The 24,147-nt window shown below is 47.1% G+C and overlaps 1 protein-coding gene across 11 annotated transcripts in view; it reads right to left on the bottom strand.

Annotated features, from left to right (window-relative positions):
• The window catches only part of macf1a (microtubule actin crosslinking factor 1a), a 198,271-nt gene that overhangs the window by 33,981 nt on the left and 140,143 nt on the right, over window positions 1-24,147 (bottom strand). For all 11 annotated transcript variants that reach the window (XM_030082193.1, XM_030082195.1, XM_030082194.1 and 8 more), the window contains 12 exons: window positions 24,002-24,113; window positions 23,842-23,904; window positions 22,538-22,776; window positions 22,263-22,392; window positions 20,714-20,913; window positions 20,358-20,585; window positions 20,000-20,276; window positions 19,135-19,733; window positions 18,688-18,876; window positions 18,385-18,591; window positions 16,457-16,774; window positions 16,039-16,221 (listed from right to left, as the gene is read on the bottom strand). In XM_030082193.1, coding sequence (XP_029938053.1) covers window positions 16,039-16,221; window positions 16,457-16,774; window positions 18,385-18,591; window positions 18,688-18,876; window positions 19,135-19,733; window positions 20,000-20,276; window positions 20,358-20,585; window positions 20,714-20,913; window positions 22,263-22,392; window positions 22,538-22,776; window positions 23,842-23,904; window positions 24,002-24,113 — 2,745 coding nt within the window. The remainder of the gene's footprint in view (window positions 1-16,038; window positions 16,222-16,456; window positions 16,775-18,384; window positions 18,592-18,687; window positions 18,877-19,134; window positions 19,734-19,999; window positions 20,277-20,357; window positions 20,586-20,713; window positions 20,914-22,262; window positions 22,393-22,537; window positions 22,777-23,841; window positions 23,905-24,001; window positions 24,114-24,147) is intronic.

Below are 24,147 nucleotides of genomic sequence, written 5' to 3'. Positions count from 1 at the left end.
TCTCTCCTCTCTCAGAGCTCTCTCCTCCTCTGCTTTCTCTCTCTCGTTCTTCCAAGCCTCTTCCTCCTCCTCCTCCTCCTCCATCAGTTTGTTGCAGTCAACCTGCTCCTCTTCTTCGAGCTCCTCGAGTATTCTTCGCTCATCCTCCTCAAATTTGAGTTCGGACGCGGTACGCTCCCTCAGCTCACTGCCCTGAGCTCCCCAACCCAGCAGGCCCTCATCGCCTCCCTCCTGACTGACGCAGGGGGAGAGGGGCAGCCCTCCGTACAGTAACCCTTCTTCTTCCCTCAAAAATGGAGATGGAGGGTCCAGTAAATAAAGCGACTCCTCATCAGTGCTGTTGTCCTCTCCCAATAAAGGAGGTAAGGGTGGGAGCACAGGGAAGTTGTGTCTCAATCCAACCTGAGTCCTTTTCCCTGTTGTTATACTGCGGGGCCAGGTGCGGGCCTTGGTAGGGGGGCAGAAGACTGGTTTTGGTGGGATGAGGGGGGCACTGTCCCCCTGGTCCTGATCCAGTAGAGGAGAATCCCTTTCTGAATCTGAGGTTTTAACAGACTCAAGAGGCTCCTCCAGGATCTTCCTGAATCCAGCTTTAGAGGAGCTGCTCGGCCGTCCGTGCTGCTCTCGTTTTCTGTCCAACTGTCGAGACACACTGGGGCTGTGCTGTGGTGTATTTCCAGAAACCTGGGGTTGTTGAGTCTGGGTAAAAGCAGGTAACTGTTCCTTTGAAGGAGATGGCACCACATGAGTCTGTTTCTGTTGCTTTTGCAGAACAGGCTGAACCTGCTTTTGCCTGCTGAGAGGATGCTGCTGGAGGGGAGGTACGGGGCTCACTGTTGGCGTCAAAGCAGGTGAGGCGGAGACGGGAGGAGTGTGGGGTGCAGATGATAAGGGGGAGGGTGTGTAAGGTGGTAAGGTGGGTGTGGAGGAGGTAGGCGTGGATGGGGGGAGGTGAGAAGCAGCGGGCTGGAGAGGAGACAGAGGAATCCCTGCTCCGGATGAACGTTTCTCTGCAGCTTCACTGGATGAAAACTCGAGTCTTTCTGCAAGCTCGGGGAAACTCGGGTGCATGAACGCTTTCCAAGAACGGCGGTTTGGATTGTCTTTCTTGTCTGAACCTTGATGTCGCCTCTTGGCCACTGCAGCAACGCCACCAGCACCAGAGGACGGTGGTGCCATCGGCAAACCAGAACCTACAATGCCGACGGGTGGCGACATAATCTGAGGATCACTAGTTAGCTTTAAGGCATCAAAGATCACCCTCTCATCTAGTTTCCTTACTCCTCCAGGATTGTCGGTACTCCTGGAGACAAAAACACCCCCAATATCAGCTCCAATGGTGCCGTTGCTGGAAAGCGTACTTCCTTCTCCTCTCACCTCCCCACCAGAACCCAGCGTGCTTCTGGAAGGTTGACAAAGTTTGGTCCCTTGGTCGATCTGTTCATTGATGCGCATGGTGTCGTAAATGGATCTCTGGGGGACGTAGCAATCCTCTATGTAGGCTTCATCTTCATCACCCTTCCCGAGGCAGCGGGGGTTCTGCCTCAGGCAGTCCGGACGGCTCAGAGGCTTTCCCATTTTGGCTTCGATTTAAGGTGCAGGTATGTCACGGCACTTCACGAAATCAGGCAAAAACACAAACACAGTAAAGATGTCTCTTTGGAAAATTATGTCCTTCAAAAGAGTCTTTCACAATCCACAAAATCAGACAGTCCATGTGGCTGCATTTACCAAATCCTTCGGGTTTCACATTCTAAAACAGAGTTTAAATCATCCACAGTATCATTTCAACTGTTCAGTCCTTCGTCCTCGCCTATGTCACTTCAACAGTTGAGCATTTCCTTGGTTTTTCTGAGATGCTGAGCCGCATCAGGAAGGCAGTGAGAAAGACAGCCCACCCCCTCGGCACCATATTAATCACCGGCTCTGTTTATCTGAGAGTCTGCTAGGAATGAGCGAGCTGGAGGGATGAGCTCACAGAGGAAGGGAAACCAACAGTCATCATCTCTCTGCCCGAGAAGCACAAAGTCCAAGGTGAGGCAAGCTCTGGGCAGATAACATCCTTTTGTTTGACTGTCAGAAATGCAGAGTGCTGCCTTCTCCTTCATAATGAAGCACACGTACAACAACTCATTCCTCGATCTCTAATTTACAGCCCTTCCTCCACCCCCCCACTTTCAAAACTCCTTCCTTCCTTTCAGGTCTCCGTCTTCACTGTGGCACAACAGGAAGACGCAGAAAGAGCTTGAACAACTTCAACAGTCTCTATGAGAAGCAGCCAGGGAAGTGTAAAAGTCTCCTTTTAAGGTGAGAAAACCCACTCTCTGTTATATAAAAGAAAGGCTGCGTGGGGTGCAATGAATAGGAAAGTACAATACTCCAAGGATCTGTTTCACTTAAATCCTCTTTTGCATAAAAACACTTTCTTGAAGAAGAAACAAAGACCAAAAAAAAAAAAAAAGAGTGAAATGTCTTTCCTTCGGAGCTTTTTGAGGCAAGAAAACCCAACTCGTGAAAAAATATGAAAATGTAAATTCCTTTACCAAGTCACTGCCACTTTGTGGTCCAGTAACCACTTAAGAAGTCTTTTTCTTTTCCGGTCCTTCAATTCCATCACAATGAATCAGTGTTTTGTTCCTGCAGAACAAACCCTGATGTCTTCAAGGCATCTCATCATCGTGATAATAGTCCCCATCATTAGTTAATAAAAATCAGCTCCAGTCTCCATACAGCAGTCCAGTATTTCTATGAAAGTGGTAAATCCAGAACAAAGAGAAAGGCAATCCGCTTTCGCGTCAAGAAATCCCCATCAGTGGTTCAATTCCTCTTCTTTTATCTGGCTCTCATCCTCAGATCATCCACAGCTCCAGGGGAGAGCTGATACAGTAGACTGAAAGCAGGCAGCCGCTCACAGGCAGCGAGGTTAGAGTGAAAGGGGGCATCAGGGGGTAGATAGAAAAAAAAAAAAAAAAAAGGAGGGGAGCTGGGGGGGTTAGATCCTGGACCCAGCAGACAGGCAGGAAGGCAGGCGAGCCGGCGGAGCAGAGCAGCAAGTCGTGGGACTGTATCCAGAGGGCAAACTCCCAGACAGCCCTCCCAGCTTCGGTCCAAGCTTTGCTTTGCAGGCAGGGTCTTCCCCGTCTTCAGCAGCACATGCTCCCTCTTCCCCCCCGCTCGCCTTCTCTCTGCAGCCGCCGGAGTCCGGACCGAGAATGAAACAAAGTGCCACGCAATCCCGGCTCTTTTCCTCCCCTCTCTCTCTGAAACGTGTGCGCTCTCTCGCTCTGCTCTGCTCTTCTTTTCTTTCTTCCTCTCTCTAGCAGTCTCTGTTCTCAGGCCACTACACAGCTGAAATGGTTTGCAGCTGCTAAAAAAATCTCCCTCTTTTCCTCTTCACTCTCGCTCTCTTGCTACTCCCCCCTCCTCTCCTCCTCTCACTCACATGTCCCTTCTCTCTCTCTCTCTCTCTCTCTCTCCCTCCCTCCCTTTCAGCTCTCTCGCTGTTTGTGTTTGAATTCAGCTCCGTTTGTTCTGTTTCCTGCACTGGTATTAAAACACAGGAAGTGCTCCAATCATGCTGGTTTCCTTTCCCCCAAAAAGAAGGGAGAAAATGAGACGGGGTGAGAGAGAGAAAGAGCCAGCGAGCAAGAGAACGAGGCGAAAAGGAGTTAAGGAGCGAGCGAGAGGGAGGCAGGCAGGGTGCTACGAGGGGGCGTGGAGCCAGAGAAACAGTTGTACAGAGATGGATTTTTTGCTCATTATCAAAAAAAAAAAAAAAAAAAAAAAAAAAAAAAAAAAAAAACGGAAAAATTAGCTGAATAACGACACGCAGCCGATTATCCCACGCAGAGCAGCAACCAGCGTTCTGCCATGAAAACGCTTTTCGAATGAATTCAAGTGCAAAGATAAAAAGTGAAGTGAGTAATAGGTGTGATTTTACAAGAATAAATTGTAATAAATCCTGCATAAGCGTTTTCCTCTGCTCGGCAACGTGTTTTACAGCACTGCTCCCAGTGACAGTTGCCAGATTGGGGGTGAGATGACCACATTCATGCCGGCTCTGTAATCCACTCTTAATTCTCAGAGGGCAGACGGCCTCCTCCCCTCCGGAGCACAAAAGCACCGTCTACAAATAGAGTGAAATGATACAGAGAGGAAGAAAAAGAAAGAAAAGAGGGAGGGAGGCATTGAAATAGAGAGAGAGAGAGGGGGAGGGTTTATTGGCTGACAGGAGAGAAAGAAGCTTATCAGTAATGAGCTGTCTTTTATTCCCCCCCAAAAACGAGAGTTCAGCCTGGAGGCGGACGAGGAAGTGAGGGCCAGTTTGTTTTTATCCGCTCAGTTATCGTCACACGTTTCCAGTTCAAACATGTGAAGCTGCTGGTGAGAGGAGGAAAAACAAAAAGAAAAAAAAAAAAAAAAACATGGAAAAAAGATAGAGACGCACAAAAGTCTGAGATATTCACGGGCTCCACTTGTGCATTCCCGTCTGCGCCTTCACTGAAACCCAATCTGTGTGAGGAGTGTGTGTGTCAGAGGGGGACACCGAGGGGCCGGGAGGAGGAGAGGCCTGCACACAAAAACAGCCGAGGCGGAGGAGGAGGAGGAGGAGGTGCTGTCTGCTTCTTCAGGATGCCACACAAAAACCACTGAACAGCCACCCACTCAGTCTGGAAGGGGGATACCAGCAAACATGGCAACCTGAAGCCTCCGAGGAGAAGCAGAGACCCTGAAGCCGCATTGTTTTTCTCTGATCCGAACTTCTCGCTGCCAGTTGTGCTGCTCCTCCTCCTCTGTCTGTTTAACGCATTCTGGCGGAGCTCAGCCGATCTGAACCAGCCGAGGCTGACGTCCTCCACCTCTCCCTCGAAACACACTTCCAGCGCTCACAAGAGCAGCTCTCTTGTTTCTCAACTGTTGCACACGGCAGCCCGTGGCCTGCATGTCAAATATGCTAAATACTCCACTCTTTCTTTGTAACTCCCTCCCCCGCTCCCGGCTCCCACCCCCCCCCCCCCCCCCACCCCCCCCTCCGTCAGTTGCGCTGCAGCTGTCATTGCCGCGTCCAAGGCAAACGTCTTTATAGAGACAAAAGGGGTTTGTCGCTGCCTTGCTACACACACCCACAGACAGACCGAAACACACACACACATGCAAAGATCGCAAACTCTCGCGTGACCCACGGCTAACCGACAACCCCCCCCCCCCCCCCCCCCCCCCCCCCCAGCACAGAGACCACAACAAGATTCAAATCCAAGCATTTGCAGATGTGGGACAGCTACCAGGAGAGAGCGGAGGTCGGGCGGTGCGAGAGCACAGGAGGCAGCAGAACGGGCCCGACGGCTCGATAAACAGATTAGCCTGCTATAATTTGTTCATTTAAATGACGCCCTTCAACCTGCCCCTCTTTACTCCGCCTCAGTGACAGAGCCGGAGTCTTCTGCTCCCACCCGTGACCCCCCCCAGTGATCTGTTTAAGATTAAATTTGATTAGTCAACTCCTCTGGCTCTCCTCCTCCACTGCAATTTCCATTCATTCCTCAGGCGTCACGGCTAGTTTGAGAGTCACAGAGCTGACGGGAAGAGATTTGGAGAAGGGTAAAGGGGGCGTGGGGATTAGGGGCTTTAATTCCCCCTGCGGGGGTCATCCTGTGGGGGCTAAACTTTACCGCGTGGCACTTTGGATCACAGCGTCCACTAAATGGCCTGTTATTCACACGTAAAAGCCGCTGCGGCTGCGACTGAGCTGAAGTCTGCTGCCAGTGTCTGGAGGCTGGAGAGCACTTAGTGAAGCTGAGTGGCACAAACACAAACACAGGTGGAGGGCATGAAGAGGCTGTTAATGACTTTTCTGGGTCGTTTGTTTGCTCGTGGGGGAACACCTGTCGACGGGAAAATATGCCTATTCCTCTGTCTGCCCTCCCTCCAAACTGTGGTAAATATGTAATCCATCACTTTAAACCATTGTCATTTAATGTCAGTTTCCTCCTCGGCATTTTGTTTTTCCTCCCAGCGTCGTCCCCCCCGCCGCCGCCCCTTCCCCCGTCCCTCCCCTCCCCTCTGTGGTAACCTGGCAGCAGGACAAACCAGGCAACCAGCGCTCTCCTTCTCAACACAACACACCCTTCTACCAACTCTCAGGGGTAGTTTTATATTAACTAGCAGAGCCGTTCACCTGCCTCTGTGTGTGTGTGTGTGTGTGTGTGTGTGTGTGTGTGTGAAAGCATTCACTGTTCTCTGCCTTTCTCAGGCAGCGAGTCAGACACAAAGAGGACCTGCACATGCTACAGAAAAAGCCTGACGCATGCATAAATACACACACACACACACACCAACGCACACACAACTAACGCAGGAAAAAAAAGGGACCCACCTCCACCATCATGCTCAGTGACTTCAATACACACAACTGTCAATCATCTGCACACATTTCAGACTCTGCAGATTTTGGGGGGAGATTTGCTTTGTGCGTGTGTGCGTGTGCGTGCGTGTGTGTTAAATGCTGGCATGCGCAACATTGAAAGAAATTCTACAATCATCATGGTGCTGTGCAAACATGATTTATTTTTTAACTAAGGAAATTAACCTCAATGTTATATTATTAAAAATCAATGCTGTTTTCGAGGATAGTTATGAATTCAAGGTGCCTGAAGTGATGTTACCCAATAAAGTTCTGATCTGAACATCTCTCTGGGTCACAGGTAAAACCAGGACACGCTGACAGACATGATGTATTTTCTAGCCTTTAATCATTACATCTGTCTAAACTTGCTCAGTTTAAAATATCAAACTTTGCTGAAAGGCCAAACCTTCATCTTTAAACACAGGACCTTAAAACTAATCCAACATTTTGGACTCCCCAGGGCAGCTGGGAGCCAGCGGCCGGGCGGTGCTGCGCCCCCGGCTTTCTCGCCCAACAAAGACTGAAATACAAGACCACACACACAAACACACACGCATTCTTGGAAGCAAATAAAAAGTTCACACTTTCCCCATTTCCCTTCAGCTGGCCGCCGCTCTCCATGCTGCACAGTTTGATGTCCACGTGTGATTAATGCAGGGGGAACTTTCCACATTATAAACGCTGTGGAGGTCAATCATCTGCGGCGGATTTACACCGTTCAGCCAGTCTCACACAGTGGGGAGAAACGGGACCAGACTCCTCGTCCTCCTCTGTCACACACACACACCGATGCTGCTGCCTGCGGTAGAATCACCTTCAGAGGTCGCCTCTGCTCTCCAGCTCCAACACTCTGCTCGTTGGTCGGTTTGTTGTCACCACTGGAGGTAGTTTATTATTCATGAGGCGGTGCAGTAAATCAGCGCGGACAAACGGTGACAAGTGTCACACATTTAGTGGCCACTATGACTACACACACCATGGATCAAAAGCCCGTGTGTGTGTATCGTTTGTCCCAAAACGCCTGCTTCACACTCACTGCAGTTAAAATGTCAATTAATTAATGGGTGAAAATAAAAATTTTATCGATTTAACCTGACAAATTGAAGGCTTTTTATTTGTCTACAGTTCTGTCAGTTTACATTTTTTCATGTCTACAGTAGACAAATCATTTTTTTAAATGCAAGAACCTGAGTAAAGTCAGTGATAAACACGTAAACCTTCACCTGCCAACAGATCATCCCACCGTTATGAGCATATAAAGGAGAGGCAGTTTGCTGATACTTCCTGTACTCAGTGGATTTATTATTCCACACTGTTGCTTAAACCTGGCTTCAAACTTTCCTCACCGATAACCCAAAGTCAAACAGATGCTGTAAATACGACGGGGAGCGAAACACAGACTTCAGCGACTCTCCATCCACTGAAGATCTGCTCCATGAAAAGCCCCCTGTAGTAACCCATGTGACGAAGACACAGTGACTTATAATAAAACCGTTAACGTTTCTATTTTTGAAGCGTTGCTGTTTATTTCTGCTCAGCGTTTCACCCAAGAGAAAGAAAGCCGGTGAAAAAAGGCAGAAAGTGAGAGGGCCGAGCCGAGCAATGCCTTTCTAATTTACAACAGCTGAAACAATACGGGGCCTGAGAGGAGAGGCTGAGACCACGCACACACACACACACACACACACACGCACACACACAAGCCTAGGACTGAGCCAGTTTCCCACTGAGGTGAAAGGTGTGCATGTGTGTGTGTGTGTGTGTGTGTGTGTGTGCGTGCGCCTGCCAGCAGGCCACAGAAAAGTTTGACCAGACGAATCAGGAAATATGATTACAGAAATGACGTTAGCCTGATCCAATCAGCTCCGTGGAGAGATCAAGCGAACATGCACAGACTGAAATATATGCCATGAACTTGGACCCCCCCCCCCCACACACACACGCAATGCGAGTGCACAGATACACACACGCTTGCAGGCAGACAGAAAGCAGTCCAGGAAAAATCCAGAGGGCCAGTAAACAGCGCGGCCGTGCACATGACGTATGGCCGGGATAATCCGGCAGAGTCACCGCGGGGTTACTGTGTTCTGACACACTGAACCCTTCTGACTGCACAGACTCCAAGTCAGAATTAACTACTAAAAACCGGTTAACTGCAGCTCGGAGACCTGCTGGAGCACATTAAGTCCAGTCCGGTCAGATGTAACTGAATCCCTCCCAGGTTTCACCCTCATATATTTCCCAGTCCTCGGTTTATTCATGTGGTTTGGATTATTTACATAGCTGAAAATGTAGGTTGACTGCGATGCGCAGAGAGTGAGTCTTTGTGGGGCACAGCGCAGCTTTTTGAGTCACGTTGACATATTAATGGCCTTTCAGCAAAAGACATGTAGCAGAGCTGGAATGCACTTCTCTCAGTCACGGCTGGATGTGCAGGTTTACATGGAAAACTTTGATAATGCTCCAAACTACTGTGACTTTTCAAGTTTATGTTCTTATCCTGTTTTTTTCAACTCATTTAAAAATGTTGTGCTTTAACCATCAGCTTACAATTTAGTAAAATTTGTGAAGAGGCAAAGATAATTTTATGAGATGGAGCGAAAAAAAAAAGTGCTTGCATAGTGCATCAGAGTCACGCATTTATACACATTATCAAACTACAATGTTTGTGCAAGGTGCAAACCGAGGCTCGTTTACACGTCAACAATTAAGAAAAAACTCTTTGTTTCAAAAAAGATTTGCGTTTACGCAACGCAACATTCTGAAAATGTCTGTTTACACGGAAAGGACAGAAATGTTGACAATGGTGCAGTTAGCATGTTGGGCCACTAGTGGGTGCTGTTTGTTGTAATGAAACCATGTGAACAGAGAAGAATATGCTACAAACGTTAACACAACGGGAGAACAGTCGTATGGACAGATGACAAAGTTAGATTTTTATTGTGGTGACTCAACTACAGAACTACCAAGACCAGGAGAATCTGGACCGGGAGTCACGACACTCTGGAGGGAAACACCGTTAATATTATTCATCTACGGAGAATGTGCAGAAAAAACAACTTACTACAACCCTCAGAACTGTTCTCAAAAAGCTGCTTTTTCAGTGGCCGTTATAAGTATAAGTAAAATTTTCTGTTTTATCTTGGTAACATATATTTGAGGCTTTAAACACACAAACAAGGAAAAAATAAACCTAATCAGAACTTGTTTTTCAGCTCAGTATTATTGTGACTGTTCACACTGATCATAGTATAATTTTATTTATTTTATGTTTTAATGTTATTTCTGGTCTTGTTCAGCGCTCTGGTCCACTCTGGTTTCTCAAGGTCCTATATTAAACACGCAAACTCGCCTTGACTGAAGACTGAGTCGTATTTTGGGCAGAGTCAGCTAAATAAAACCTCTAAAATTAACCTGATAAGTGCTAATTACTAAAGTATAAACTCTACACGTGTGAGCAGCTTCCGAGGTGAAAATAAGCCCGGTTCCAGCTTCACAGCATGGACTGAAGGCGACCGGCGAGCCGCCGGCCCAGTTTGGCGTGACTCCTGCAGCCATCATTAAATAGCTGCTGACACAGTGGGCGAAGGGAAGGACAGTGAGTCACAGGCGAGCGCAGTCCCTGAAGATCGAAACCTGCCGGATGGCGCGGTGGAGAGAGGGGAGGAGGAGAAAGGTGTGAGGGAGGAGGAGTAGACGGAGGAGGTGAAGACAGGAGAGGCGTGCGGCCGTGATTTAGGACGGGGATTTTCACAAATATGTCCTGCAAAAAGACGCATGCTAGTGTTGCTGTCAGCCAGACTAACCAGCCCTGCCCTGGAATGTCCATCTGTATCGACGGGCTTAGAGCCCCGTAACACCCTCTGCTCAAACACCAGGGTGTATATATATATACATAGATATATGTGAGTGTGTGTGTGTGTGTGTGTGTGTGTGTGTGTGAGTGTGAGTGTGTGTGAGTTCTCATCCCACCCGGAGACTATGTCAGCTGCTCAGTCGAGCCAGCCGAGGGCATGCAGATGGATGATGATGCCACTCCCTGGTGTGTGTGTGTGTGTGTGTGTGTGTGTGTGTGTGTAGGTGGGGCGAGGAGACAGCTGAGATTCCGGTTACAACTCGAAAAAGCCTGGAATTAGAAGCATCCTCCGATACGGCGAGCACACGCTCCTCGACCCACAGAGCGGCCAGCAGACGGACGGCGGAGCAGAAACACCAACACGATGAAAAGCTAAACGGTGACGGGACCAGGAAACATCGCCGGCTTGTTCCTGTGTGTGTCTGATGTGGCCGTGAGGGGCGGGTCACTCATCACTCCTGCTAACCACAGAACTCGAAGCAGAGAATTTGAAGTTGTTTCTAAAAGGATCTCCAGTGGTAAACCAGAGAGGCAGAACATCAGAGATGCAGAATTTTCCAGAAACATTGACAATTTTTAAACATTTGAGTTTTTCAAGGTTTCTCTTTGGCCTGTGTTTGTGTCCTCTTCAGATTAGATTTATGGATTTATGGAACTGTGTCCATCGTCAGTGATTTCAGGCCAAGCGAAGGCTCAATGGCACCTGATATACACAGCCGAAGTTTATTTATATATTGTAAATTGTTGGACTTTTGAAGTATTAGAACAACAACACAGTTTGAGATGGAATTATTATTAGTGAAGCTCTGCCTACTATACATTACACTGTGTGGACACACACCCTCACTTTCAGACACCCACTGCATTTGACACTGTGTGAATTCCTTGGGTGTGTCTATTTTGACAGTTTCTGATTGTTGATTCTTTCTTCTTGTAGTTTCACCCTTTTTTTGTGTGTGTTTCACCTATTTTGACATTTTCCGTGCTCAGAGTCTGGTGGGGACTCGATGCATTTCACTGCTTCACTTGTTTGACGACTAGAAATCTAATCTGATCTAATCTTTTCTTCTGTAAAATACTGGTTTCATTACCCAAAACAGCCAAGTTACTGAAATGTCACTTATAAAAGTAACTTAGTAGCTACTCCAGCTTTATTAATAACACTTAATTTTCAAGCGTTTTGTTGTTCCTGACAGATGATACACCCAGAAGGAGATTAACAATTCAAAGAAATGTTGAAACTGCTTGTATGCTGTGTATGATTTGAACTGCAGTCATGTTCTTCATCCCTATTGTCTCTTTACTGGTTAAATAAAGGCTCGTTACGAACGTCGCTAAAAATGATATATTCAATTTAATGATGTCTGAAAAGAAATATTCTGAAGTCTGAGTAAAGAAAAGCTTCCTATCATGAAAACTAATGAAAACACCGAGTCAGGCGTGAGCTGCTCCTCTCACCTCAGTCACCCACTAAGTCCACATGAGATCACTGCTGGCAAGTTTAAACAATAATCTGACAACGTCACCTCCCACTCCCATGACCCCTCATCCCCCCGCCGGCTGACCTCCACCCCCCACCCTCCACCCGCACCCACACCTCACCCGGAGCCCCACTTGTCTGTTTTTTAAAGCACTGGGCATGACATCATGCCTCTGGATTGGAAACGGGGTCTGATGGGGGAGGGGAGGGGGGGAGGGAGGCGGCCTCGAAGAGCAGAGTCAGATTCACACTATTTTTCTCTCGCTGTTTCTTCAGACTGTTAGTAGAGGACCGAGGCGCAACACACTGAAACTTTATCTCGGGTAAAAATGAAACGGAGTGTGAAACAGGTCAGACGGAGGACAGACTGTGGAAATATGCCGAGTCTCTGCAATTTTTTGTCTTTCGGTCTGCGAGCTCGACTTGTGAACCCATCCTGCTCCATCGCTCTGATTTCGTCTTTTCTGTGTTCCTGACAATAACCCCCTGCCACCCTCTCTTCTTTGCCTTCCTATAAATACCCTTCTGCCCCCAGACAGAGTGACAGACCATTTCTTTTGCTCTACAGACAGTAGCTATTATACTCTCTGCTCTGCACACCAATCAGACACAGTCCTAATCAATGAAAAAACAATGTTAATGCTTGGATTTTAACTTGTGGTGGAGCTTATTCATATTTCTCGTCTGCATCTCAGTTGAGTGATAGGGGGAGAACAGATGCATCACAGTCCAACATCTGAATGAACGGAAAGCAAAATAAAAGCCAAACAGAAGCGGCTCTCTTTGTGTCGCTCTGTCTTTGTTTCGTTTTAATGATTAACAAGCCAGCCGGCAGCTACAACAAGCTAGTCAATAAGGTGAGTTAACCATCTGAACCACTCAGTCTGCAGCTGTGTTTGTATTTAAGAAGAAATGTGTTCGCAATCCCAACACTTTCAAGGCTTGTGAAGGGTTAATGGTGAAAATAATCTATACTCTTAATGCAGTGAACACCTAACAACTAATGTAACGGACCGAATAGCAGTTATACTGTGTCCCGCCAGTAGTTGGTGCTCCAGCTCCATTAGACTAAATAAATGTTCATAGGACGACACATTCAATTCAAGTGTTTAGATATTAACCTGCTCAAATTGAAAATTATTTTCCTGTAAAATGCTATTCAGGCTAAAAATAATGTTTTGAATGAAATAATGAGTGTTTATCATGAAGATGTAACTCAATGCTTGAAACTAAAAACCAAATAGTTTCAAATTCGACCGTCATGGCTGCAGAAGAGCAACAAGAATTAGACACACTTGTCATCTGAGAACAGCTGTACACGGTTTTTATGAGGAAATATCTGATAAGCACTAAAATATTTCAGTTGAGACAGCTGTGGTGAACCAACTCTTATAAAAAAGAGCCTGACACAGCAAGACGGCCTTCAATCAGGCCTCTATGGCTACATGCAACCCCGAATGGTTTTGTGGTTGTACGGATGATTGTAAATATTCTATCTTCTTCTCACTTCTTCATAATTCAAATACACATTTATATAGATGTGTATTGGTTCTAAAATATTATTTTATAGTGGAAAAACTGCCACTGTTTAGGCTTGGTACATCTTTTTGGGTGTAATTTCAGAATATGGATTATGATTCAAACTGCTAACCAACAACCCGACCAACCAGTCAACCAATCAATGACAGCATCAACCAGGAAACCAATGCACCAACCAGTCAACCAGCCAACCGACATATGCACCAACCAACCAACTAATACACAAACCAATACATCAACCACTGAATGCACCTACCTACCAACCAACCATCCAATAAAAAAATGCAACAACCAACCAAGTAAACAATTGACTAATCAATGAATACACCAATCAATGCAACAATCATTGAACGCACCAATCAGTCAGTCAACCAAGCAACCAACTGACCAACCAGTGCATCAACCAACCAACATACTAATCAGCCAGCCAAATTAAAAAAAAAAAAAAAAACTCTAACAACAATAATGACAATAAGAGTCATTTAAAGTGTGTAAAAAGGTTGATTTATTACAGACGTTTGGAGAACTTGTACGCCTGCAAATCTGCTCACTATCATCACGAATTTAACCACATAACAAAGAGAGGCGCTGCTCTCGTGTGATCTGTTTGTCTGAAGTGCAGCCTCTTTATTCCCTCACATCTCCCTCTGAATCCATCCTCTCATCTGTCTCTCATTCATTCAGCAGCTTTTTATCTCCGCAATCTGTTTGTTCTCCGTCACACATTTCTCCCCGTCGCTCTCATTAGGGGACGAGTGAGCGGGGAGGAAGAGAAACCCAGGAAACCCACAGAGAGACGAAGAGGCACACACAGAGAGGTTAGTGGGACAAAGAGGAGATGTGAGACGACTGGAGAGGCTTGAATAGGTACACAGATCAGGATGTAAAAAAGAGAGAGAGAGAGAGAGAGAGAGAGAGAGAACGACTCCGAATGGAAAAAAGAGGATGAAGAGTAACGAGAGCAAAGATTTTTGTGAAATGAAGAAAAAAAAAATGTTCCAGATCCACCCACATGTTTTAACGGAATCAGATCCAATCACCCTGCATGAGACAGCAGGACTCCTACTAAATCTTTCAAATGTAGGAAAACGATCACATCACATGAGTCACTGAGCTTTTCCTTTTTTTATTCATTTATTTTTTTTAATGCGTGACGATCTTTGAGCATGACGGTGGTGCAGATGGCGGAGGATGGTTCAGTGTTGAGGTGGTGCGTGGGACTGGTGCACACTCCTCCTGAGAGTGTCTGAAGTGGACAGGAAGTGATGTCATGGCACGATAATGTTCACTTTAATGAAAGCAGGCCGACTCAAAGCTCCGTCTGTGGCCGTGAAACCGAGACTGGAGTACAACTATAAAACACAGACGGACCTGTGCTACTCTGGACAGACTCTTTAATCCGTCAATGAAGAAGAAAGTTACATTTAGGAACTTTACAGTGAATGACACCAGGTTTGTTAACGTCATGGTGGTTGCCACAAACGGTTCTCATGGAATTATCGTTTGCGTTTCAATGTACAAACTTTTCTTTGTCCGCATTAGTTTGATGAAATGTTGCAGAGCTGCTGTCTTTCCCTGTTAGCTCTAGCTAGTTGAACCTGTGGTCTTGTTGTGTTGTGCTCTGAGTTTTGACCTTAATAATAAGAATAGTTTTAGCTTCTCAAAGATGACGACCTAGAATTTCAGCTATGTTTCTTTTCATATCGAATGTGTTGAGTATAGAACTATACATAGGAAAAAAGAACATTTTTGTTTTTCAATTTTTTCATACTTTTGACTTACATGCATTAAAAAAAACCCTGTATTAATTTGATTACACAGTTTATCTGTTTACTTTGACTCAAACATTTCCACCTAATTGTATACCAATGTTTCATTTGCTCCGGTCATGCTTCTAATGTGTATCTGAATGTAGCTTTCTGTGCCTTATAATGAAGGTCGAATCCTCAAGATAAAAGCTGAACAATTTAAAAAAAAAAAAAAAAAAAAAAAAAAACAGGCAGGAGAGTCTGTTTTTCTGTTTTTACAATAAAAAACTTGTGTTAACCACAAGAGAGAGAAAGAGGTGCAATGTTCTTTGGTATCAAATTAGACCGATGTCTCTCATCACAGCTACGAGGACAACGAGGTCGAAGCGCTCAGAGGGGAATCAAACGTGTGTGTTCGTGTGTGTGTGTTGGAAATGTGCAGAGGAAAAATGAAAGCATCAGAAATGTCCTTTAAAGAAAAAGAAGGTGGGTGATTCAGCAGCATGTCCGGGATTTCAAAGAGATGTGTGACTCAACTAATCACTGCCTGAGTCCCGACACACCACAGGAGTCCAACACACACACACACACACACACACACACACACACACACACACACACACACACAGTTACCTCATGGTCTCCAGAGGTATGAGCAAGACAGATAAAAGGACAGAGAGACACAGACCTCCTCAGAGGCTTCCGCAGTATTGAATGTCACTATTCATGACGCACACACAAAGAGCTGCGCTGTGCACCGAGGCTCATGTTACACTGAAAAGTTTCTGTTTATCTGTGCAAATCAATTTAGAGGGTCAAAGGGAAGGCATGAAGAACCCAGTTTTACACAACTTAAAATTTGCAAACACAAAAAAAAAAAAAAAAAAAACCTGCCCAAAGTCAAAAAGATGGATACTCGTGTAATTATTCTCAAATCGACTGTGATGCTAAAGACCTCCGGCAGATGTTGATATTAAAAAACACATCAGCGTAAACAGCCAGCATGTCTTACCTTGAACTCCTGCAGCTGCTGTTTGATGGTCTCCACCTCCGTGCCCACCAGGCCCTGTGAGGTCAGGCCCTCTTCGGCCCTTCCCAGCATGCTTTGCAGCTCAGCCACCAGCTTGTAGAAGTCCTGAACTCTGCCTGCAGCGTCCTCGATCTGGTCCAGCCGGGCCTGGCCGCGCTCGCTCAGCTGCAGACGACAAAATGGAGACGGCGTCATGACAAGTTCAATTCCGTACAGATTCTCAATACACCAAACGGCGTGGCTTCCACCATCCTCTTCTCAGTCTCAAGACACCCATAATGCCACTGAATGTCCCTGACTCTGCCTGTATGTCTCTATGCTCCCATCTCTCTGTACGTTTCTGCATGCTGCACTTGGCATCAATATAAATATGAACCGAAAGGGGATTTGTGTCTCTCACCTTGCCGGCCTGGCGGCTCAGCGCCTCCGTCTCCCTCCGGAGAGCCAGGAGGTCGGGCGAGGAGCCCTCCCGCCGCAGCATGGTGGTGCACTCCGAGGCGTGGCCCTCCAGTTCGGCCCTGAGGCTCGCCACCCGGGAGAGGAAGCCCTTCAGGGCGTCGGCCTGCGAGGCCAGGGAGTCCGCATCGCGTCCGACGGGGCTCAGGGAGTCCAGCTCGTCATCGAGGTCCGCCAGGCGTGAGAAGACGTCCCGCACGTGAGCCTGGACCTCGCCGATGCCCTGCAGCCGCGACTCCAGGGACGAGCAGCAGTGTTCAATCTGACGAAGAAGGATTTTCAGTCAAGTCATCTCATCAGAAAGTGCATTTTCAGCTGGAAAGTTCTTCTTATCAGATTATTAATACAGAGGTGTTAATGCATGAGGAAAAAATAGGTATGGATTGATGTGCACATCAGTAAACAGGAGTTTCATGAAATAGTAACAGGGCTCATGTTCTCCCATAGTTTTTAAACATGCATCTGAAGCAACTAGTGAATTTAAATCACGCACAGGCTGAATGTGAGAGTGTGCTTTTGTTTTTTTTTTTGGGATTATTTTTGGACTTAGTTACAAAATGTTGCAAAAAATACCAACAAACCCAGAAATGAGTTCGGATTGGCCGAATCCGTGTTCTACAAACTGCACATTAAGCAGAAGCACTGAGGCCTGCCTGCGCGGTCAATTCTTCTGTTTTGAAACCAAACAGCTCGATGCAAGAGAACAAAGTGTAACCGAAGCAGAAAGTGATGCAACGACATGTAAAAATAGATCTCTGTCTGTGGAGGTGCAGAGAGGAGACGGCAGAAGGATTATCTAAGCCTGATCTGCATCATCTGCTGCAGCTAAGCAGCAGAGGCATCAGATCAATATTTCAAAAAAAGATAAATAAAACATGTCGGTGAATCACAGCACATCGCGATGGGCTCCGGATTGTGCGCCGTGATAGACGTAACCTTAAATGGAGCATCTGGAGGCCGGATTGTAAAAAATAGCTGCGATGTTGCGGAGGAGCCGAATTCTTGACGCTGCAGTTTACATTACACACTGACCATATATGACGAGTGTAACAACCGAACCCCGAGGACGGCTGCGGCCGCTCTGCTCTCTTTCACATCACTGACACACGCGAAGACACTCCGGTGTAAATAAGTCACACAGTTTTACAGCATCTCTTCACTCCAGACTGCGAATTGTTGAAGTTACAACGATTAAGAATTCTTTCAGCTGCTCTCATCGGTCTCTCTTTTTCCTCCTGTGGAACTGCTCTTCCTCGATATGTGGGTCATGTTTGGTTTGGACCATTGTAGCTTTCATTGATCAGGTTTCAGAAGACACAGATCTCAACAGCAACAAAAATGTAGAGTTTAAGTGTTAACTCAAAACTGCTTCAGGAGAACTACATCCTCTCCTGGGTTAACTAAAGAAAATTTTAATTAAAATCAAATTTGTCCCCATGAAATGACTTCACTTGCTTATTTCTCATAAACATAAGTGTGGGACTAGTAGGAATGCTAGAAAATTCAAAACCTACCAGAAAACAGAGAGAAGAGAGATTTGAGATCATATACGGTTCTCATGGTTCGACGAAATCTCTCTTTGTGATTGACGTGTTTTTTTTAAATCTCCATCTAGAAACCTGCCGATTGTGAGTCTTGTGTTGAGTGAGGTTGTGTTGTAGTGCTGTATTGTTGCCAGTTGTGGGGTGTTCTCTCTCTGTCTCTCTCGTTTTGGGTTTGGGAGTGTCTCTGAAAGCCTGACAATTTGCTGCAGCTTCACCCTTTTAATTGGTCACTGTATTGTGTGGAATATCAGAACTGGTCCAACATTAATCCTGTCACTGCTCCCCGCAGGATCAATTTAAACCCCAGCTCCACCCTCCTGCTTTTCACCTTGTCAGTAACGTCGCTGTAGTCCTTCTCTGTTTCTTTGGCCTGGTCTTGCAGCACCTGCGCTCCTTCAGCGCTGCCTCCTGGCGTCTGGGGGGCGTCCTGCACCAGACCCAGGGCCAGATCTCTGAGGTAGACCACCTGAGGCTGCAGGGACCTCAGACTCTCCTGCTGGCTTCGCAGCCTCTCCAGACTTTTAGCACTGCATGCCTGAATGAGAGAGAAGAGCAGATTAAAGGCCACAGATCAATTTAAACATTTAAAGCGTCAGCAGCACGAGTGTGGAGGTTCGCTCTGTTTCAGTACCTGAGGTCCGAGAGCTTCCTGGACTTCGATCTGGTGCTTGGCGGCCTCCAGCCTCCTCTCCACAGCCTGTCTGCCCTCTTCGAACTCCTTCAGACGGCCGGCCAGCTCCTCCAGCTGGGAGCTGCGGTTTTGGAGCCTCTCGCCAAGTCCGTCCACCCGCCGGTTCAGCTGCGCCTTCTCATCCCGCACCTACAAAACAACTGCTCAATCACTTCTCTTACAAATTACCAAAGAAGGAAACCACTTTTCGACTTCTAAATGAAATACTGAAGCTAAATCTGACTGTTATGACCCAGTAACTGATTACTGAATTTATTAAAGTTGGAAAAAAAAAAACCTAATAACTGAGTTTTTTGTGTGACTCCGGCTTCTGCTGCAAACCGTCTTGCTAAAAACTCCAAATGTTTTAAGGCAGATGAGTAAATGTGGATGTGGATCGCTGTGTACCTCTTCCTCTCCGATGCAGCACTGCTCCAGCAGCTGGTCGGCTGCCGTGTTGAAGGCCTCCAGCAGCGGCTGCCTCCTCTCCAGGTCCAGGGACAGAGCTCGGGCCTTCTGCAGGGCTTCATCCAGGGCCGACGACTCCAGCGACGGCTGAATCTCTCCATCTCTCTCTTCACACTCGGACAGCCACGGCGTCAGCTCGGCCTTGTGCTGCTGGTAGGTGTCTGCTTTGCTGAGGGTGGTCTTCAGTTTGGCCTCTCGCTCGGAGATCCTCTGGTTCAGACCCTCCCAGTCCTGTCGCAGGGAGGCCAGGCGGGACTGCAGGGCGGAGCGCTCGTCTCCTCCGGCCGGCAGGGCGGCGAGCAGCGACGCTCCCTCGGCCTGGATCAGCTCGTAGGAGCCTCGCTGACTGGCGATTCCTCGCTGGAGCTCGTCCGTCTGAGCCAGGAGGGAGCGGATGGCCTCGGGCCGGCAGGGCAGGGACACGGCGGACGACTCCCGCAGGTCTGCCTGCCTGTCGAGCCACGAGCGCAGCTCCTCAAACATCTGCTGGAACTGCTGCGTGGACGACAGGGCGGCCTGCAGCTGAGACAGGCCGTCCGCTGGAGGAAAGAATAGCAGAACGCAGGAGATCACAAAAAACTATCTGCTGCACTGGCAAAGCAACACTCTCTGAGAACAACAATGTTTTTTGACTTTTGAGGGATTCATCTTGAAAGAACATAATACTGAACAACTAAATGTGGATTAACAGTTTATACTGCAGGCATCAAAATGTGTAAATTCACCATTTTAATCTTCAAGTGTTGTTAAAAGAGGTCTGAAAAAATGTGATCAAAATAGAACATCCCCTGTGGACTCCCCTCACCTGCTCGCTCCTCCAAACTCCTGATGGGCCCGCTGACGCTCTCCAGCCGTTTCTTCAGCTCCTCCTTCAGGTAGGGCTCGGCCACGATGGCGCTCAGCTCGTGGCAGAGCCGCTCGGCCTCGGCCAGCTGCGTGCGCCTCCGCTCCAGCTCCGAGCGGATCTCTCCGGTCTCCTGGAGGCGGCGCTTCAGAGCCTCGGGCTGAGCGCTCAGAGAAGCCTGAGCGTCCAGCCTCTCGCCCAGAGCCGACACGCTGGAGGAGAGCTCTCTGAGCAAAGCCTGGGCGGCGACGGAGAAGTACAGCATTACAGCCTGCAAGTCAGCTGAGAGCCACGGTCAAACTGCCTGGACTGACCCTACCTGGTATCGCTCGCTGGTTCCCTGCGCCTGATCGATGTGGCTCGACCTCTGGCTCAGCTTGCTCGTCAGGTCCTCCCACTGCTGCGAGATGGAGCCCAGCTCATTCTGCACCTCCAGCAGGTCTTTGGGGTCCTGAGCAGAGTCGCCGGTCTGGGACAGGATGCCCTCGGCGGATTGGGTCAGCTGCTCGAACTGCGGCCGCCGCGTCTCAAACTCACGCAGCATGAACTGAAAGAAAGAAGAAGAAAGAGGTGGAAATCAATTAATGTGCTTTTCTTACTTCACCAGTTTACTGCATAAAGAAACTACTATTGCTCCACGTCAGGCTGTGACTACTTGTTGCGCACATCTCGTACCTGTACTTGTTGCTTCTGGGTGTTGAGCATGTTGGGGTCGATGCTCAGCGGTCCGAGCACGCTCATCATCAGCTCCTTCTCCCGCAGCCACGGGCTCAGCTGATTGGCCGCCGAGGCGAAGCTGCCCAGCCGGTCGGCGCACGTCTCCAGCTCAGTCTGCCTCTGAGCCGCCGTCTGATTGGCCGTCTGCCAGCGTGAGTCTGCAGAAAAGAGTCGACGCAGGTCTGAGTGAATATGAGTGCTTTTACTAGGTGTTCCTACTTGAAAAGCTGATGAAAAGACAGTACGGCTCTGCTTTCTGTTTGCTTTCAGTCAGTAACGGCGACGAAATCAATCTCCTTAAAGAACATCAACATTTTTCCTTCGGAGTCTTTACTCCCACCTCCTCTGCTCTGACTCAGGCGTCCTGCAGAGCTCGTCTATGAGAGGGTAAATATATCTGTGTGTGTGCATTTACTGCAACACAGCTTTGAAAAGCCATTATAAAATACAAAAACCTTCCTGGATTCCACCTCACATATTTCTGTCTCCATTACCTCACAGGAGGCTTCGGTAAAAATATCAAGTCAGCGCAGGAACAAATACCTCTGACAGGAACACTTCCCACTCGCTCCCTGGACAGCATCGATCTCACTTCCATCTCTTACAGGAGTTTGTACACATGTTGAAGAGCTGTGCCACTTTTCCTTAGAGCTGTGTTCAACAGGGCAAAGACTGGCCATCTTTTAATCTCTGAAAGCTTGTTAATAATGTTTTCTCTGCTCGTCTTTCCAGCACTGTGAGCTCTCCACATAACCCCGTTTCCAGCGTGAATCACATGTATAATGAAAGGCATGAAGGGGCAGTAACTCCACTGGTTTTCAAAGAGATGGAATCTGTCTTCTGATTCAGAAATGATTTCTAATATGAGAAAAATTTATCAGAATTTCTTGATAGCACGTTTTAAACTTTTTAACGATCAGGCAGCACCATGACATTAGCATGGCAGCAGATTGTGACGGATGAAGTCAGCCAAAAACTGCGCAGATCAAGTTTATTGTGCAGAAAATATGTTGAGTTTAGAGTAAAAAGTTACAGCTTTTCAGTCTGACTGAAACATGATGAGAGAATCCAGTGTTCGGAGTTTTTGTTTACAGATGCCAAGTGTAAAAAAAAAAGAAGTGTTTTAAAGAAGAAAGAGGCCCTTTCAAGAAAGAATTTTGCATGTTTCAGTCTGTGGAAAAGACTCATTCACGGTGTCCTCGTCACACTTGAGACACATCTGACCCGTACGTCTTCATCTTCAGGTCTGAACCTGGTGCTAGTACTCAGAGTTCATTAACTTCTGAAGTAAAACAGACCTTGATTTTAGCTTTATCTTATTTCTCTATAAATGCGGAGATAATTAAATTGACATAGCTTCTTATCATCCAACTGAAAAAAATCCAGTCAAACACAGTTCAGTGTGGTTTGTACACAATTTAAATTTCTGCTTCATTACTGCACAGGTTCTAAACTCCTCCTCTCATATTTGTCACCATGTCCTGCTCCTGGGTTGACTCCAGCATACCTATTTCTTGCAGCTGTTGCCTCCAGGAGTCGGCCTCGGGGGAATCCGGGTTGTCAGCGATGAGTTTCCTCAGAGTATTCTTCAGCTCCTCGACTTTCCCAGAATGATCCGCCAGCTCCGAGAGCAGAGCCTGAAGGAGGGAAACAACCTTTTCACTCCGGGAAAAGCAACTTCTATATAATCAAAAATCAATTTCAGTTTCAAGAGTGAAGTTTCAAACCCACAGCAGTGTGCAAAGCGTGTATTTATCTGGGGGTAAACCAGCAGCGCCGTACCTTGTTCTCCTGCGCCTGAGCCCGAACCACCTCGGGTTTGGAGGGCGAGGCGGTCTGGCCCTGTTTCAGGCTCTGCTCTCGAGCGCTCAGCCAGTTCCTCAGCTCCTCCGCTCCCTCTCTGGCCTTCTGCCTCAGCTCCAGTGAGGCCTGCTGGCGGCCCAGGCGCTCATTCAGCTCTCCGCCCAGGGCGTCGTACCGAGCGTTCACGTCGGACACGGCGACCTGCAGCTCCGTCAAGTCTGATGGAAGGAAAACACCGAGAGTCAGCGGAAGAAAGCAGGGAAGCAAATTCAGCACAAAGACGGAAGAAAAATAAAAAGTTTTCACTCAACTAAACAGAAAAAAAGAAACAATACAGTGAAAACCATTTTACCAAAGTGACATGAACTGAAACATGACTGGACACAGAAACACAACAACAGCAGAAAACAGACACACAACACATCGACTCTTCCTTATTTTCACTATGTGAGGCCTTTTTGTTGATTTGCATATTTCTGATCTCTGAAGTTGGTAAATAGTGAGCTCAGTTCTTTTTTCGTCTCAGTTTTGATGAGGTTCAGCGGAGTGGATGCAGAACATTTTGAACAATGAGCAACAGGTGCAACGGCACAACAGGACACAAGCAATGAGCAGGTTTTTAAGTTTTCTTCAACAAAAAGAGTCATGTCTGTATTTGGAAATTAATAAAAATGCAGGTTCACTTCAAATAGTGATGAATTGGCAAACTATACGTTACTTCGAATTATAATTAGCTCAGTAATATTTTGCTCATACTGATCTCAGGTTAGCTCCCCTGTCTGCTGCTGAAATCGGCTTTTTTTCCTTCTTTTCTGAAAACCTAGAAAACATGTTATCACATATCAGGCTAAAGGGATTCATACTTGAATACATTTCAGGTATAATTGATATTCATTACAACCATATTCATATGTATATTAAAACATGTAAAATATAAAAAGCACAATCACCCATTTGGTGAGATTTAGATTTTACTGTTAATTGTTGCAAACTTTTTTTTTACTGTAACGAAAAACTCCAGCAGATTTTTCTCCATCTCACTAGAAGAATGTTTTTCTCATTAAACAAAACGGCAAAGAGTCAGAGCTCAGTTATGACTCCCCCTCTTTAGATGAGAAACTAACACCTGTGTGCTGCTTTCAGATGGATTTTTCCATCAAATCACGGCTTTCGCTGGCACCACGTGTGTGTTTTTTTGAAGGCGTGCGTCACGGCGGCGTCACGCTGAGAGGAAAACGACCCCGCAGGGTTCAGGAGGAGAGATTCAGACAGAGCGAGCTCACCTTTACAGGTGTGAATGCCATTGAGGCTGCTGGGACCTGCTGAGCCATTGATGTGAGGAGCGCCTGGAACAGAAACACAGCCGGCTGAGTGCAACACACACACACTTCATTATGGTGTAGGGTGAGTGAGGGTTTGTTCTGCAGTCCTGCTCCTTCTTACCGGCTTTAGTTTGTGGGGCGGTGATATCGATGATGAGGGTCTCCAGCTCAGAGCCCGATTTGTTCAGCTCCTGGACTCTGGATCCCTGCGACTCCCATTCGTTCAGCAGGTCCTGCAGCCGGAAAGCATTTTGCTGAGTCACGGAG

The sequence above is a fragment of the Salarias fasciatus genome, chromosome 22, assembly GCF_902148845.1.
Source record: "Salarias fasciatus chromosome 22, fSalaFa1.1, whole genome shotgun sequence".
NCBI classification, from domain to species: Eukaryota; Metazoa; Chordata; class Actinopteri; order Blenniiformes; family Blenniidae; genus Salarias; species Salarias fasciatus.
The sequence above is the reverse complement of the archived record's forward strand: the minus strand, read 5'-3'. Positions and strand labels throughout refer to the sequence as shown.